The sequence below is a fragment of the Marmota flaviventris genome, chromosome 19, assembly GCF_047511675.1.
Source record: "Marmota flaviventris isolate mMarFla1 chromosome 19, mMarFla1.hap1, whole genome shotgun sequence".
NCBI classification, from domain to species: Eukaryota; Metazoa; Chordata; class Mammalia; order Rodentia; family Sciuridae; genus Marmota; species Marmota flaviventris.
In genome coordinates, this window is record NC_092516.1 from 21,309,118 (window position 1) to 21,322,342 (window position 13,225).

Sequence of the window (13,225 nt, forward strand, 5' to 3'; positions counted from 1 at the left end):
CTTTGTCCTTCAGGCACAAACCAGCAGGACCTGACATCCTTCAACATGGAGCTGTCCTCCAGTGGGATCAGCGCAGACCTCAGCAAGGTGCTTGGTGGCCTGAAGCAATGAACAGAGGGATGCGGGGATGGAGCTGGATCAGGGAGGGTCCTGACAGGATTCCCCTCCTTCCCTGAGCAGGGCCATGCAGTTGTGGGGGCAGTTGGAGCCAAGGACTGGGCTGGAGGCTTTCTAGACCTGAAGGCTGACTTGCAGGATGACATATTTGTTGGAAATGAACCATTGACACCAGAAGTGAGAGCAGGATATTTGGGTAAGTATTTCTCTTTTTTAATGGGTTCTTCTGTTTGAGATGCTGAGAGTAACTCAGATTGGCTTTCCAAATAATAGTGAAAGCAATTAAGCAACCAGCTTGAGCAAACTCAGGGTTTAAGTATGATTATAACACTCTTAATTTCCCCCTTAATAACCTTTTACCTGTGTATTAATTATGTTTTTTTTTCCTTGATTTTTTTTTGGTGCTTTGACTTCTTGGGGCCCGGATAATCCTAAAGAAACTGCCCCTCCCAGGGCTGGCTAATTCCTAGAGCTAGTGAACTCTTGCCTGTGAACATGACTTTCATATGCATACCAGCCATCCAGGGCCCAGAGCACCAATCACTTATTTTATCCAAATTCACACACCAAGCCAAAAGTTCCCCTGCCCTAAATTGCGTCAGTCAGGTACCAGACCACTAGAAAATACCTCTACAACCCCTGAGCTTACCAAAATTCTTCAGTCTGTCCAATCCTAAACCCTTCTTCCCCTTCCTTCCCACGAAAACCACAATCTTGGTCCTTCTGCCTCCTCACTGAGCTGATGCTTCTCCACTAGCTCTTTTGTGGTGAGCAGTACCTCCTGCTTCTGGGGAAACGAATAGGAAACTTCTTTCAATGTCAGTGACTCTCTGTCATCATTCAGTAGTAACTAAACATTAAATCCCAGGTCTATTTTAAAACAACCTGCCTGATTAATAGGAGGACTACTTGTTCTTTTTACAGGAATTCCTTTTCTTGATTTGTTGAAGAATTCTAGAGTTTTACTCAATTTCAAGATTTTTTTTTTTTAATGCTAAACAGAGGAAATGAGTCTGCTCAATCCACAATTGCTGCTGCTTATCTCTGCCACGTGGTGTCGCTGTTGAAGTCTGGGCCTGCACAGTTCTGTATGTGCAAATCTACCTAAGTGATGCCATTTTCGGACTTAATCCCTGGGCTCTGAGGTTATAGTTTTTTGTTTGTTTGTTTTGTTTTGTTTGCTTCATGTAGTCATTGTGCCCCAAGGTATGAACTGGCTCCAAGAGCCTGGGATAGGACTGCTTCCAAGTTTGATCTTCTCAGGGATTTAGAACCACATTCTTCCACACTCTCTCATCCATGCCCTCTGCTTAGAAATGGATCCATCCTTGTTAAAGTCTCAGAACACAAATGTCTTATTAAATTTTTCTCAGAAAATTAGTGCTATTTATCTTATATCAGGTTATCTGCAGTGATTATTTTTCTTTCATTTTTTTGGACGGTCTTTACTGAGCAAATATTATGTTCTAAAGGCTTTACCTGTGTTAACATACTTTATGTCATTTCATCTTCACAACAACACGATGAGAAGAACTTATTAAGTGAGTTTTTATTTTGGAATATTTTTTGTTTCTTATGGTGCTGGGGATTGAAAGCAGGGACACACACACACACACACACACACACACACACACACACACTGAGCTACCTCCCAAGGCCAAGAAAGTATTTTTATGATTTCTCGATGAAGAAATCGAGTCAACAACAGTTTAAATAACTTGCTTAGGGTCACATTACTAGTAGGGGAACTCAAGTAGATTGTTCTATAAACCATGACACTTACATTACTGCCTTCAAGGGGATTTCTTGTTTTTCAATATACTGTAAAATCCTTGGCAACTTTGCTCACTAAAGAAGAGGTAGTCAAATTGTGCACAGTGGTGTACTCCCATGATTCCAGGGACTTGGGAGACTGAGGCAGGAGGATTGCAAGTTCAAGACCAGCATCTGCAATTTAGCAAGATCCTGTCTCAAAAACAAAATTTAAAAATGGAGCTGGAGATGTAAACTCAGAGGTAGAGTGCCCCTGAGTTTGATCCCAAGTAACAAATTTTATTTTTTAAAGAAGAGAAAGAGGCAGGCACATCACTACTCTCTCTCTCTCTCTCTCTCTCTCTCTCTCTCTCTCACACACACACACACACACACACACACACACTCACATATATATATAGCATTGAATGTTTATTCTGCTGCTCACCTTTAGCTCTTAATTTAGTTATCATTAACAAAGTGCTGGCATTTTATATGCTTGGCCTGATTTCATGCTCAAAATTACTCTCTATGAAATTGGTACTTTTCCCATTTTTATTTATTTGTTTATTTTTCATTTCAGGAGAAGGTCTTCTGGCTGCTTTGATGCATCTTTGCTTCGAGTTCAATTTCTGTGAACAGCTTCTGCCCTTTCCTTGGGGTTATTTCCTGACTCCAGCTTCCTTTGCATTTCCATGCTCTTCATTCTCTCTCCTCAGGTTACACTGTGACCTGGCTGCCCTCCCCGGGGCCCACATCACTGCTGGCTGCTGGAGCCCCTCGATATCAGCATGTGGGGCGAGTACTACTGTTTCAAGAATCAAAGGACAGAGGACACTGGAGCCAGGTGCAGAAAATAAATGGGACCCAGGTGAGCATGGGCCAAGAGGCATCTTCAGGATAGGGACATGAATGATGTTCTTTATGTCCTTTCAACTCTCATCCCCTTATTGTGTGGCAGACCCTATCATAAAACTCTCTGAGGTAAGCCCTGTGTCTCTACAGTTTAAGAAACTGAACTTTCCAGAACTCAGCTTGTAAGAAGATGGACATGGTGCATCTACAGGGGGAGGTAACCTGCCACCTCCTGCTGTTCCTATGGGCTCTTCCTTTAACATCTTCCTCTCCCTACAGATTGGCTCTTATTTTGGTGGGGAGCTATGTGGCATTGACATGAACCAAGATGGGGAGACAGAGTTGCTGCTGATTGGAGCCCCCCTGTTCTATGGGGAGCAGAGAGGTGGCCGGGTGTTTATCTACCAGAAAAAAAAGGTGAGAATCACGACCCTGAGCGAGGTGGAAGTGGAGAGGCAGAGATTCTCAGGCCTACTCGGGTCCTAATTATTCCAAAGGGCTTTTCCTGTTTGATCATGTATAAATCAAACCTTTAGAACAATAAACAACAGCTAACACTACTTGGGGGGTAGGCAGTGTGCAAGGCCCAGTGCCAGATGTTTTATATACATGACCTTGTTTCATCCTTTCATCACCTCCTGAGATCCTGCAAGCCTTATTTTATAAATAGGAGGCATTTCAGGGAAGCCAGGGAACACACAGGGAGATCACACAGACAACACAAGATCGGGCTGGCACTAAGGGCCAGATTAGTTTGATAGCATCATTCTGACTGTGAGGGACCACATCTCACATTTCTTTAGTGTTTTCCACTAAATTGTTCTTCACAATGCCGTGATGGAGTTGCAATTTGTTTCCTTGTTCCTTCCCAGCTGGAGTTTGAAATGGTCTCAGAACTTCAGGGAGATCCTGGTTACCCGCTTGGGCAGTTTGGAGCCACCATTGCTGCCTTGACCGACATTAATGGGGATGGGCTGATGGATGTGGCTGTGGGAGCCCCTCTGGAGGAGCAGGGGGCTGTTTACATCTTCAATGGGAGGAACAGTGGACTCAGCTCCCAGCCGAGTCAGGTGAGATACCGACTTGCCCATCAAACTCTGTTCCCAGGCACCTTGAAGCCTTGAGTCTCCAGCCTGCCTCTACAGATCCTGTTCCCATTTTAGCATGAATTTTTTTCTTGCTTACAGCGTATAGCAGGGTCCCAGATGTTCTCAGGAATTCGTTGGTTTGGACGCTCCATTCATGGGGTGAAGGACCTTGGAGGGGATGGCCTGGCAGATGTGGCTGTGGGGGCTGAGGGCCAGGTGATTGTGCTGCGGTAAGATGGATTCCTGAGTCCCTCTGGTAACTTCAGCTCTTATCCTTTGAGTAGTGAACTGTGCACTATGCTGAATGCCTGACAGCACTGGCCCATTTGGTCTTCACCCCAACCCTGGGAGATGGTTCTCCATTTTTTTCTCCCTGTACTGAGGAATTATCTGCAGTGATTATTTTTCTTTCATTTTTTTGGACGGTCTTTACTGAGCAGAATTGCAGCCAGGTGTAGGGGTACATGCTTATCTATAATCCCAGCAGCTGGAGAGGCTGAGGCAGGAGGATTGCAAGTTTAAAGCCAGCCTTAACAAATTTAGGAAGTCCCTAACCAACTTGGTGAAACCCCATCTCTAAAATAAAAAAGGCTGGGGATGTAGCTCAGTGATAAAGTACCTCTTGGGTTCAATCCGCAATACCACCAACCAAAAAAAAAAAAGAAAGAAAGAAAGAAAAACCAAGGGTACTCTACCACTGAGTTACATCCCCATCCTTTTTTTTAAAAAAATATTTCTTTTAGTTCTCAATGGACCTTTATTTATTTATATGTGGTGCTGAGAATCGAACCCAGTGTCTTGCACATGCTAAGCAAGTGCTCTACCATTGAGCCACAACCCCAGCGCCCCCATCCCTTTTTATTTTGAGACAGGGTCTCACTGAATTTCCCAGGCTGGCCTAGAACTAGTGATCCTCCAGCCTCAGCCTCTAAAGTCCCCAGAATTACAGGCATGTGCCACTGTGATTGGCTGGGTTTTGTTTATAGAGGCTTCACGTCTTACTCCAAGTCAACAGCTGCCGTTCAGCAACAGAACCGATTTGAACTCAGTCCTATCTGACACTTCCTAGGGAAGACCTGTCTATCTAAAACTTCCTAGAGAAGCAACACATGTGATAGACAAAGGCATGGCTTCAGGACCTGGTGTCCTGGGTTTCTGGGACCTAACTTTTCTCACATTTGAAGTGGTGGTGACATTTTCTGCCTTATCCTCTCTTTGTGTTGATGGTAGCTATTTATTGATCACCTGCTATGTCTTGAACAATGAGCCCGACATTGGGTCCAGAGTTTCTGAGCAGTGATAGATATGATAAATTAAACAAGCCAGGTGTGGTATCTCATGCCTATAATCCCAGCGACTCAGGAGGGTGAGGCAGGAGGAACACAAGTTTGAGGTCACTCTGGGCAACTGAGAGACCTGCCTCAAAACCAAAAATAGAACATGCTGGGAGTGTAGTCCAGTGGTAAAGCAGCCCTGGGTTCAATCCCCAGTATTGCAAAAAAGTAGTAAACAAATAAATAGATAATTACAAATTGTGGTAAGTGTAGTGAAAGAAATGAACAAGACACTATGGGAGAAAATAGTGGAGGAGGCCTCTTGAAGATTGGATGGCCAAATAAGGCTCTCTGAGAAGGTGATATTTGAACCTGGAATTGAAAGATGAGAAAGAACTGGGCTTGCAAAAATCTAGGTTAAGAGCATTCTGTGTAGAAAGCCCAGGGTGTGTCAGGGCCCTAGGAGGCAAAAGTGGACTGATGTGGCTCGAATGTGGTCAGCCCAGAAACAGGGGACATAGGGTTAGAGATAAGAGTAGGGAGATAAGATTGGTGATACAGGAAGTATGGCTGGGATTGTAAAATATCTGAATTTTATTCTAAATATCACATGTCATCATTGGACAGTTATACGCATGGAAATAGCTCAATATGATTTTTCTTTTCATTTTGTTTTTATTTTTGTAGTGCTGGGGATCAAACCCAGGACTTTGTACATGGTAGGCAAGCACTTTACCACGGAGCTACATCCTTAGCTGCTGTGATTTCTCTTCTTATAACTCACACTTTTTTGTACTGGAGATTCAACTCAGGGGCACTTGGCCACTGAGCCACATCCCCAGTTCTTTTTATGTTTTATTTAGAGACCGTGTCTCGCTAAATTGCTTAAGGCCTCAATAATCTGCTGAGGCTGGCTTTGAACTTGTGATCCTCCTGCCTCAGCCTCCCGAGCTGCTGGGATTACAGGGGTGAGCCACTGAGCCTGACATAACTCACTTTTCTTTATAGAAAATGGGTTACAGGGCTACCAGAAGCAAACTAGGGAGGCCTAATTAATTGTCATGGTCATTGTTATCATTGAGAGGTGACAGTGACATAGAGTTCAGTTTAGGGAAGAAGAGTCCTTTGGGAGACTTGGTGGCTTTCTGTCTGTCAGCTCCCGGCCTGTGGTAGACGTTATCACTGTGATATCCTTCTCCCCGGCGGAGATCCCAGTGCACGAAGTGGAGTGCTCCTACTCAGCCAGTCACAAGAAGAAGGAAGGTGTCAACATCACAGTCTGCTTTCAGCTCAAGTCTCTCATTCCCAAGTTCCAGGGTCAGTGCTGTTCTCCTGCCCGCCCCGAATCCCAGCTATGGCCTCAGGATCCTCTATAGTCTAACTCCTGCCTCTTTTACCCTCTCAGGTCCCCTGGTTGCCAATCTCACCTACATTCTGCAGCTCGATGGCCACAGGACCAGGAGCCGGGGTTTGTTCCCAGGAGGGAAACCTGAACTCACTGGGAACACATTGGTTACCCCAGCCAAGTCCTGCATGGACTTCTGGTTTCACTTCCCGGTAAGGGAGCTAGTGCTGGTGTTCTGGAAAGGTGTGGATGAGCCTACTGTGGTGAGAGGGTGTGAGCTCAGCTCTGCTGTTGTCCAGCTGGGTGACAAGTCATGCTGATCCTCAGTACTACCATTTCCTATGCTGTACAATAGTGGGGATAACACCCTTAGGCATATTTGCTTCTGGTCCTGACTATATTCACATAGCATTTTTAATATGGTGATGATTGTAATGCACTTACCACCATTTTCCCCTACTTTTTTCTCACATCCTATATTCATGCTGCTACTCAGCTTTCACAGTTTTTTTTTTTTATTGTTGTTTGTACTAGGAGGGATACTTTACCACTGAGCCCTATCCCCAGCCCTTTTTTGTATTTTATTTAGAGACAGGGTCTTGCTGAGTTGCTTAGGACCTTGCTAAGTTTCCCAGGCTGGCCTTGAACTTCACCTCTGTCTGCCTCAGCCTCTCAAGCTTCTGGGATTATAGGTGTGCACCACTGCACCCAGCTCTTTCATATTTTTAATAACTAGAGAACATTCAGTCATCAGGGTATGTCATTATTTGTCAGATACATGTAATAATTTATTAACGTCTATCCGAGAAAAAGATTCTTTGTGTTTTTGTCTCTGTTTATTTTGTTTTTAGGATTGAACCCAGGAGTGATCTACTACTAAGCTACATCTATGGTCCCTTTTTTTTTTGCGACAACATCTCACTTAGTAGTTCAGGCTGTCCGTGAACTTATGATCCTCCTGCCTTGGCCTCCCCAGTAGCTGGGATTACAGGCACTGCATGGGGCTGCAGAAAGTTTTTTTTATATTAGTTTGAACAAGTACTGAAATACTCAAATGCAGTTTGCTTATAGCTATCCTGTGCAAAAATGGAATTGACATCAAATTATTATATCTCTTAAATGTTTCAGAAAGGGCTGAAGATAGGGTTAGGGTAAAGAGATTTTGAAGTTTGTTTTACATTTTTTATTATGGGGAGTGTCTAACCCGAAAGTAGAAGCAAATAGTTTAATGATCCCCCGGTAGCTTTCCAACAGTGTCAACTCAGAGATGAACACTTGAACTTTAATTTGCCAGAGAAGATGGCATAAAGACCTTGGCTTTGGTTTTGGACAGATGTGGATTCATATCTTGGCTCTGTCACTCCATGTTCTAGACCTTTGAGCAATTGGATCACCTTTTTAAGGCTAATTTTCCTCATTTTGAATATAAAAATAATAATGCCTACCTCTCAAAATTAGTAAGAATTTTAGGAGAACTATGATTTACAACCTGTGAAGTGCCAGTAGTCAGGCACTGGTAATTACAAACGACTAAAATGCATCCTTGGAACTGGGGCTGCAGTTCAGTGTTAGAGCACTTGCCTAGCATGTGTGTGGCACTAAAATGCATCCTTAGAACTGGGGCTGCAGTTCAGTGGTAGAGCGCTTGCCTAGCATGTGTGAGGTTCAATTCTCAGCACCACATATAAATAAATAAAATAAAAATATTGTGTCCATCTACAACTAAAAAAATACACACACACAAAAAAAAAACTTCTCAAGGGACTAATATTCTAGAATTAGGGTAGTCCTATTATTCTAGAATAGTCTCTCTCTCTCTCTCTCTCTGTCTTTTTGGGGTGTGTGTGTGTGTGGTGTGTGTGTGTGTGTGTGTGTGTGGTGTGTGTGTGTGTGTGTGTATGTGTCTAGAGATTGAACCTTGAACCCAGGGAGGCTCTACCACTGAGCCACATCTACTCTTTTTATTTTTTATTTTGAGACAGAGCCCCACTAAGTTGCTTAGGCCTTGCTAAATTGCTGAGGCTGACCTCCAAGTAGCAATCCCCCTGTCTCAGCCTCATGAGTGGAATTACAGGTGTGTCCTACCATGCTCAGCTTATTCTAGAATATTCTTGTGCAAACATTGATAATGACTACCTAGAACTGTTTGACAGATTCAGTAGCTTTCATTAGGACTCAATGGCAAACAGTGCTGTGACTGATTAGTGATGTCTCCATGGAATTGGGGCTGGGCAATTAGAAATTTGTGCTGAGAAGTACCCTGAGCACAATATCAACATATGCTATATGGCATATTTATTTATTACTAGTAAGCAGTGAAAAAAAATGTTGACTTCTTTTAAGGTCTTAGACAACTAACTACTAGCATTTGATTCTTGGTAAAATGCAAACAAGGCATGCAAATGCACTCAATTGAAATGTTAGATTCAGGACAAAGATTGTGCTCTTTTTTCACTTTCAGGTGTGCATTCAAGACCTTATCTCCCCCATCAATGTCTCCCTGAATTTCTCTCTTTGGGAAGAAGAAGGGACACAGAGGAATCAAAGTGTGGTAAGAAGAGATTGGCTGGGGACATTAATGGGTAATATGGAAGAGAAGAAATTCTATTTAGCAAGAAGTCACTGGATTATATAGGAGTTTGTGATTCTAAGCAACATAAACCAAATATGGCTTACTCAAGCAGGAATTAAAAAATTCAAAACACAGCTCTGGGAATAAGGGGGACCTGGGTAGTGACTCTGGATGCTTTCAAGAGGAGAGGATAATGGATAGACTCTCCAGGTCCCCTTCAGTGAATCTGCTCTGGGTCCCTACCAGTTATCAGCTCCAGATTACACCAGGTTCCAACACTGTTCAACCTATAAATTCCAGGGAGAGAAGTTCAGAAGGCCTAGCTTTGGGCCCAGGCTTGTCCCTTATTGGTGAAAGAACAGGGCACCTTCTCACCTATGCATGTTCAAATTGGGACGTTGTAAAAGTAGGGGGCAACAATATCCACCTTCCATTCCCCGATCAGACACCCCCTACCCAGTGCCAAGAGCCTGATGTCCTTTTCTGAGATCCTTGGCACTCAACGGATGGTTTGGTTGGGTCTAGAGGATAGAACCTGGGCCTGGTAGCCTGAACATGTGGCTTTCTTTCCTGGTACAAGCATGAGCAGGTTCTGTCCCTCCTTGGGACTGTTTCCCCACCTATGAGGTGAGTTCAGCCTTGTGAGGCCCCTTCCAGAGCTGGAGGCCTCTCGCTGCTGACTGCAAGTTCCTGTGGCTTTTGGCAGCAGTCAGCAGAGCACCCCGCCCACTTGAGATTTGAAGATACTGGTGGTGTGCTCACTAGAAATAAAGCCCTGCCTACCGGATGCTCACCACGCACCTGAGCAAAGCTGACTGAGCCCCTTTCCTGTGCTAAGACCTTTTCTGGGCACTGGTTCTACTGAAATCAATAGGCATGACTCCACCATTGAAAAGCTCACAGTCCACTGTTGGAGAAGCTGGGGGATCAGCAGTGACAACACACTGCCATGATGCCACCGTCAAGTTAGGTTCAGGGCAGCAACAATCTATACCAGAGATTTGAGGGGATAAGAAAAGTCTGCCTACAGAGGTGACCGGGAAGTCCCCAGGTAGAGAGGTGGGCATTCAGGAACTGTTTTTCTTCATATCATCACTTACTATCTTTGTGTTGGTATCATTGTCTGAGGTTATCTTCACTACTTGTCAACTCCAAGTAGAAAGCAGAGATCTTGTGGACATGACCTTGGCCGTAGTCACACCCCTAAACTAATCTGTTGGACCAGGCCTGGGTAGAATGTGTACCCAGTAGGTAGATATATGGGGACAATCAAAGCCCTTGGTGGGACCGGTATGGAGAAGAGTTGGGAAAGCGGGGAGTAGATATAGATATTTTAGGAAGCTAATTCCAGCAGTCATAAGGAGGCTGGCTTGCAAGGACTTGAGCCTGGGATCAGGGAGACTGCTCTAATGATTGGTCCCACTGGGGGATGGTAAGCTCTGACCCAAGGCATTTTCTGTGGAAGTAGAGAGGAAGAGATGCATTCAAGAGAGTTTAAGAAGCAGCATTGTCAGAGACTGAGATGTGGGGAGAGAGGCAGAAGATGATACTCATATCTGACTTGCATCTGGGTGGATGACGGAGCCCACCCCCAAAAGGAAACGCTGATGGGAACACAGATTTGTCAGGAAAGTAAGCTGCAGAGTTCAGCTTTGAACTTCTTTGAACTTGGTGCACTTGGGGTCTGTGCATCATCCAAGAGGCAACTGGATTCATTATGGGCAGAGGCCAAGAGCCATTAAATTAGCTCAGCTGCAAACACAGAAATTTACATAGAAAGTGCCTTTTAAGGGGCTGAGACTGTAGCTCAGTGGCAGAGCACTTACCTAGCACGCTTGAGGCACTGGGTTTGAGCCTTAGCACTACATAAAAATAAACCAATAAAATAAAAGCATGCTGCCCATCTACAACTACATAAAGAAAAAAGAAAGTACCTTTTAAAAAGTCTTTTTCTTGTAAAAGACAGGTTGGAGTTGGTGTGGCAGTTCTGAGTTTCTAAATCAGGAGTTTAATGTGTCCGTCATCTTTTCATTACTGTAACAAATACTTCCCAGACTTTATCTGGGAAGAGCCAAACCATCAATGTCCTTGGCATTGAAAGCCAGGTGGTTTCTGTTGCTATTCCGTTCTGCCCTTATAGCATCAAAGCAGCCATAAACAATAGGCAAATGAATGGGTGTGTCTGTGTTCCTGAAGCACTTTATTAACTGAACAGTGAGGGCAGGATTTGGCCTTCCTGTTATAATCCAGTTACTCCTTCTCTAAGTCAGCATCCTCGGTTCCTTCTGAATTGCTTCTTCATCTTCTTTCTTCGTCACCTTCTTTGTGCCTTCATGTGCTCAAAGTTGCATGGACTCTACCCATCCCATTTGTGCCTTGCCAAGGAAGACAGAAGAAATATGTCTTTAAGAACGGTTCCTCAAAAACCACATAATACTTTCCCTTATATCTCATTGGTTGGAACTAGGCCATGTGATCCAACAAAAAGTGGAGGCTCTGTTTGAAAAGCAACAGGTGAGGAAGGATATGTGGGTACAACCAGCAGCCTCAGCCGTAGGTATTAATTAAATGCCAAACTATGTAGCGTAAATACTCAGGGAAAAAGAGACATGAGGTCAAAGTCAAAAAAAGACTTCCTGGAGGAAATGACATTGGTTCTAGGTCCTGCAAAATGAGTAGACTTTAGGTAGATGGAGAAGAGAGGAAAGGTATGGTGGTGATATCAAAGGAAATGGGAGATGGACTTCACTTCTGGCACAAAGGCGGCTGGTCAAGTTCAAGGTCTGGTCTACCATTTGGCGCATGGCTCAAGTGGGTGGTGGAAAGCTGTGTGTGAATGTTGAGGGTATATGGGGAGCAGTCAGCAGAGACCACTAGGACCCCAGATCCCCAAGGAAGAATCTAGAGATTTCATGGCAGGTGATCTGAAGTCAGAGGAGGCTGACTTTCTGGGGCCCCCATTACCTTTAGAATAAAGTCCCAACTCCACCATGGCCCACAAGGCTCAATGGAACCTGGACCCTGCTCTGCCTCCCTGCCCTTCCAATGCATGGCGCTCCAGCAAGTCTGAGTACCTTTCTGCTCCTTGAAGGAGCACAGTCTGTCTTGCCTCTGGGCCTTTGTATACACTATGCTTTCTTCCTCTCGATTCTCTCCATCTGGCTCCCTCCTTTAATGTGTCAGTCGTCTTTCCGTTACTGTAACAAATACTTGAGACAATCGACTTATAAAGAGGAAACGTTTATTTTGGCTTGTGGTTTTGGAGGTTTCAGTTCCTGATCCGTTGACCCTGTTATTTGGGGCCTGGGGTGAGGTACCACATCATGGTGGAGCACACAGCAGAGTGACCTATTCACTCTCATGATTGCCAGCATCAAAGAAAGAGAGACAAGGGGCTGGGATCCTAATATCTCCTTCAAAGGCACACTCGCAGTGACCTAACTGCCTCCAACTAGGTCCCACCTATTAGAGGTTCCACCGCTTCCCAGTTGCTCTATGGACTTTAACATATGGCCTTTGGGGGACATTTCAGGTCTAAACTAGAGCATTTAGATTTCAGTCATAATGGCATTCCTTCAGGAAGTTTCCTTGATCCCCAAGTCTGAGATAGGAGTCCTCTCTCCATGCTCTGAACATACCCTGAACTTGTCTGGTCATAACTTTGACTCATAGTTAAAAAAGCGAGGCGTTTCTCCTTCCAGAACAGGAGGACAGGCAGCATGTCTGTTTGTCCTTTGGTGTATAACCAGTGACCAGCATGGGGCCAGCTCTGGAGTAGAAACGCAGAAAATGTTGGAAAAATCAGCTTTGAACTTCTAAGAGCTGGAGAGTCACTCTAGGGGGAGAAAGAATTGGCAGAGGAGAACCCCAAGAAAGGGCCATTGGCAGGCAGGTGAATTCTGGGGCTGTGCAGCCAGGATCCCCTGTCAAGAAAGAAATGGTGAGGCTGCTTTGGCCTTGATTTCTTGTCTGTAGGAGGGAACGGGTCACCCTGAGCCTCTGGCTCCCATTAGGTAGCTGCCGCCAGACAGCTGCACACACAGGCGAGGGCTGAGGCTGGAGAGTGAGGCCAGCCCCGCCTTTACTAGTCCTGCTGCTTCAACTGAGCTCCCCTGTCCTCCTCCCTCTGTGCACAGCAGGACAAGGACTTGCAGCCCATTCTGAGACCCACCCCACACTCTGAGACCAAGGAGGTAAGAGGGGAGGAGGGGCAGATGCCAAG

The 13,225-nt window shown here is 44.8% G+C and overlaps 1 protein-coding gene across 2 annotated transcripts in view; it reads left to right on the forward strand.

Annotated features, from left to right (window-relative positions):
• Nucleotides 1-13,225, forward strand: part of Itgal (integrin subunit alpha L) — a 43,510-nt gene that overhangs the window by 14,823 nt on the left and 15,462 nt on the right. Inside the window, exons 10-19 of one of the 2 annotated variants that reach the window (XM_027948764.3) lie at nucleotides 14-87; nucleotides 181-313; nucleotides 2,589-2,740; nucleotides 3,004-3,141; nucleotides 3,597-3,794; nucleotides 3,912-4,042; nucleotides 6,243-6,403; nucleotides 6,492-6,643; nucleotides 8,893-8,982; nucleotides 13,140-13,196. In XM_027948764.3, the coding sequence (XP_027804565.3) occupies nucleotides 14-87; nucleotides 181-313; nucleotides 2,589-2,740; nucleotides 3,004-3,141; nucleotides 3,597-3,794; nucleotides 3,912-4,042; nucleotides 6,243-6,403; nucleotides 6,492-6,643; nucleotides 8,893-8,982; nucleotides 13,140-13,196 (1,286 nt within the window). The remainder of the gene's footprint in view (nucleotides 1-13; nucleotides 88-180; nucleotides 314-2,588; nucleotides 2,741-3,003; nucleotides 3,142-3,596; nucleotides 3,795-3,911; nucleotides 4,043-6,242; nucleotides 6,404-6,491; nucleotides 6,644-8,892; nucleotides 8,983-13,139; nucleotides 13,197-13,225) is intronic. The other variant, XM_027948765.3, reaches the window with a different exon arrangement.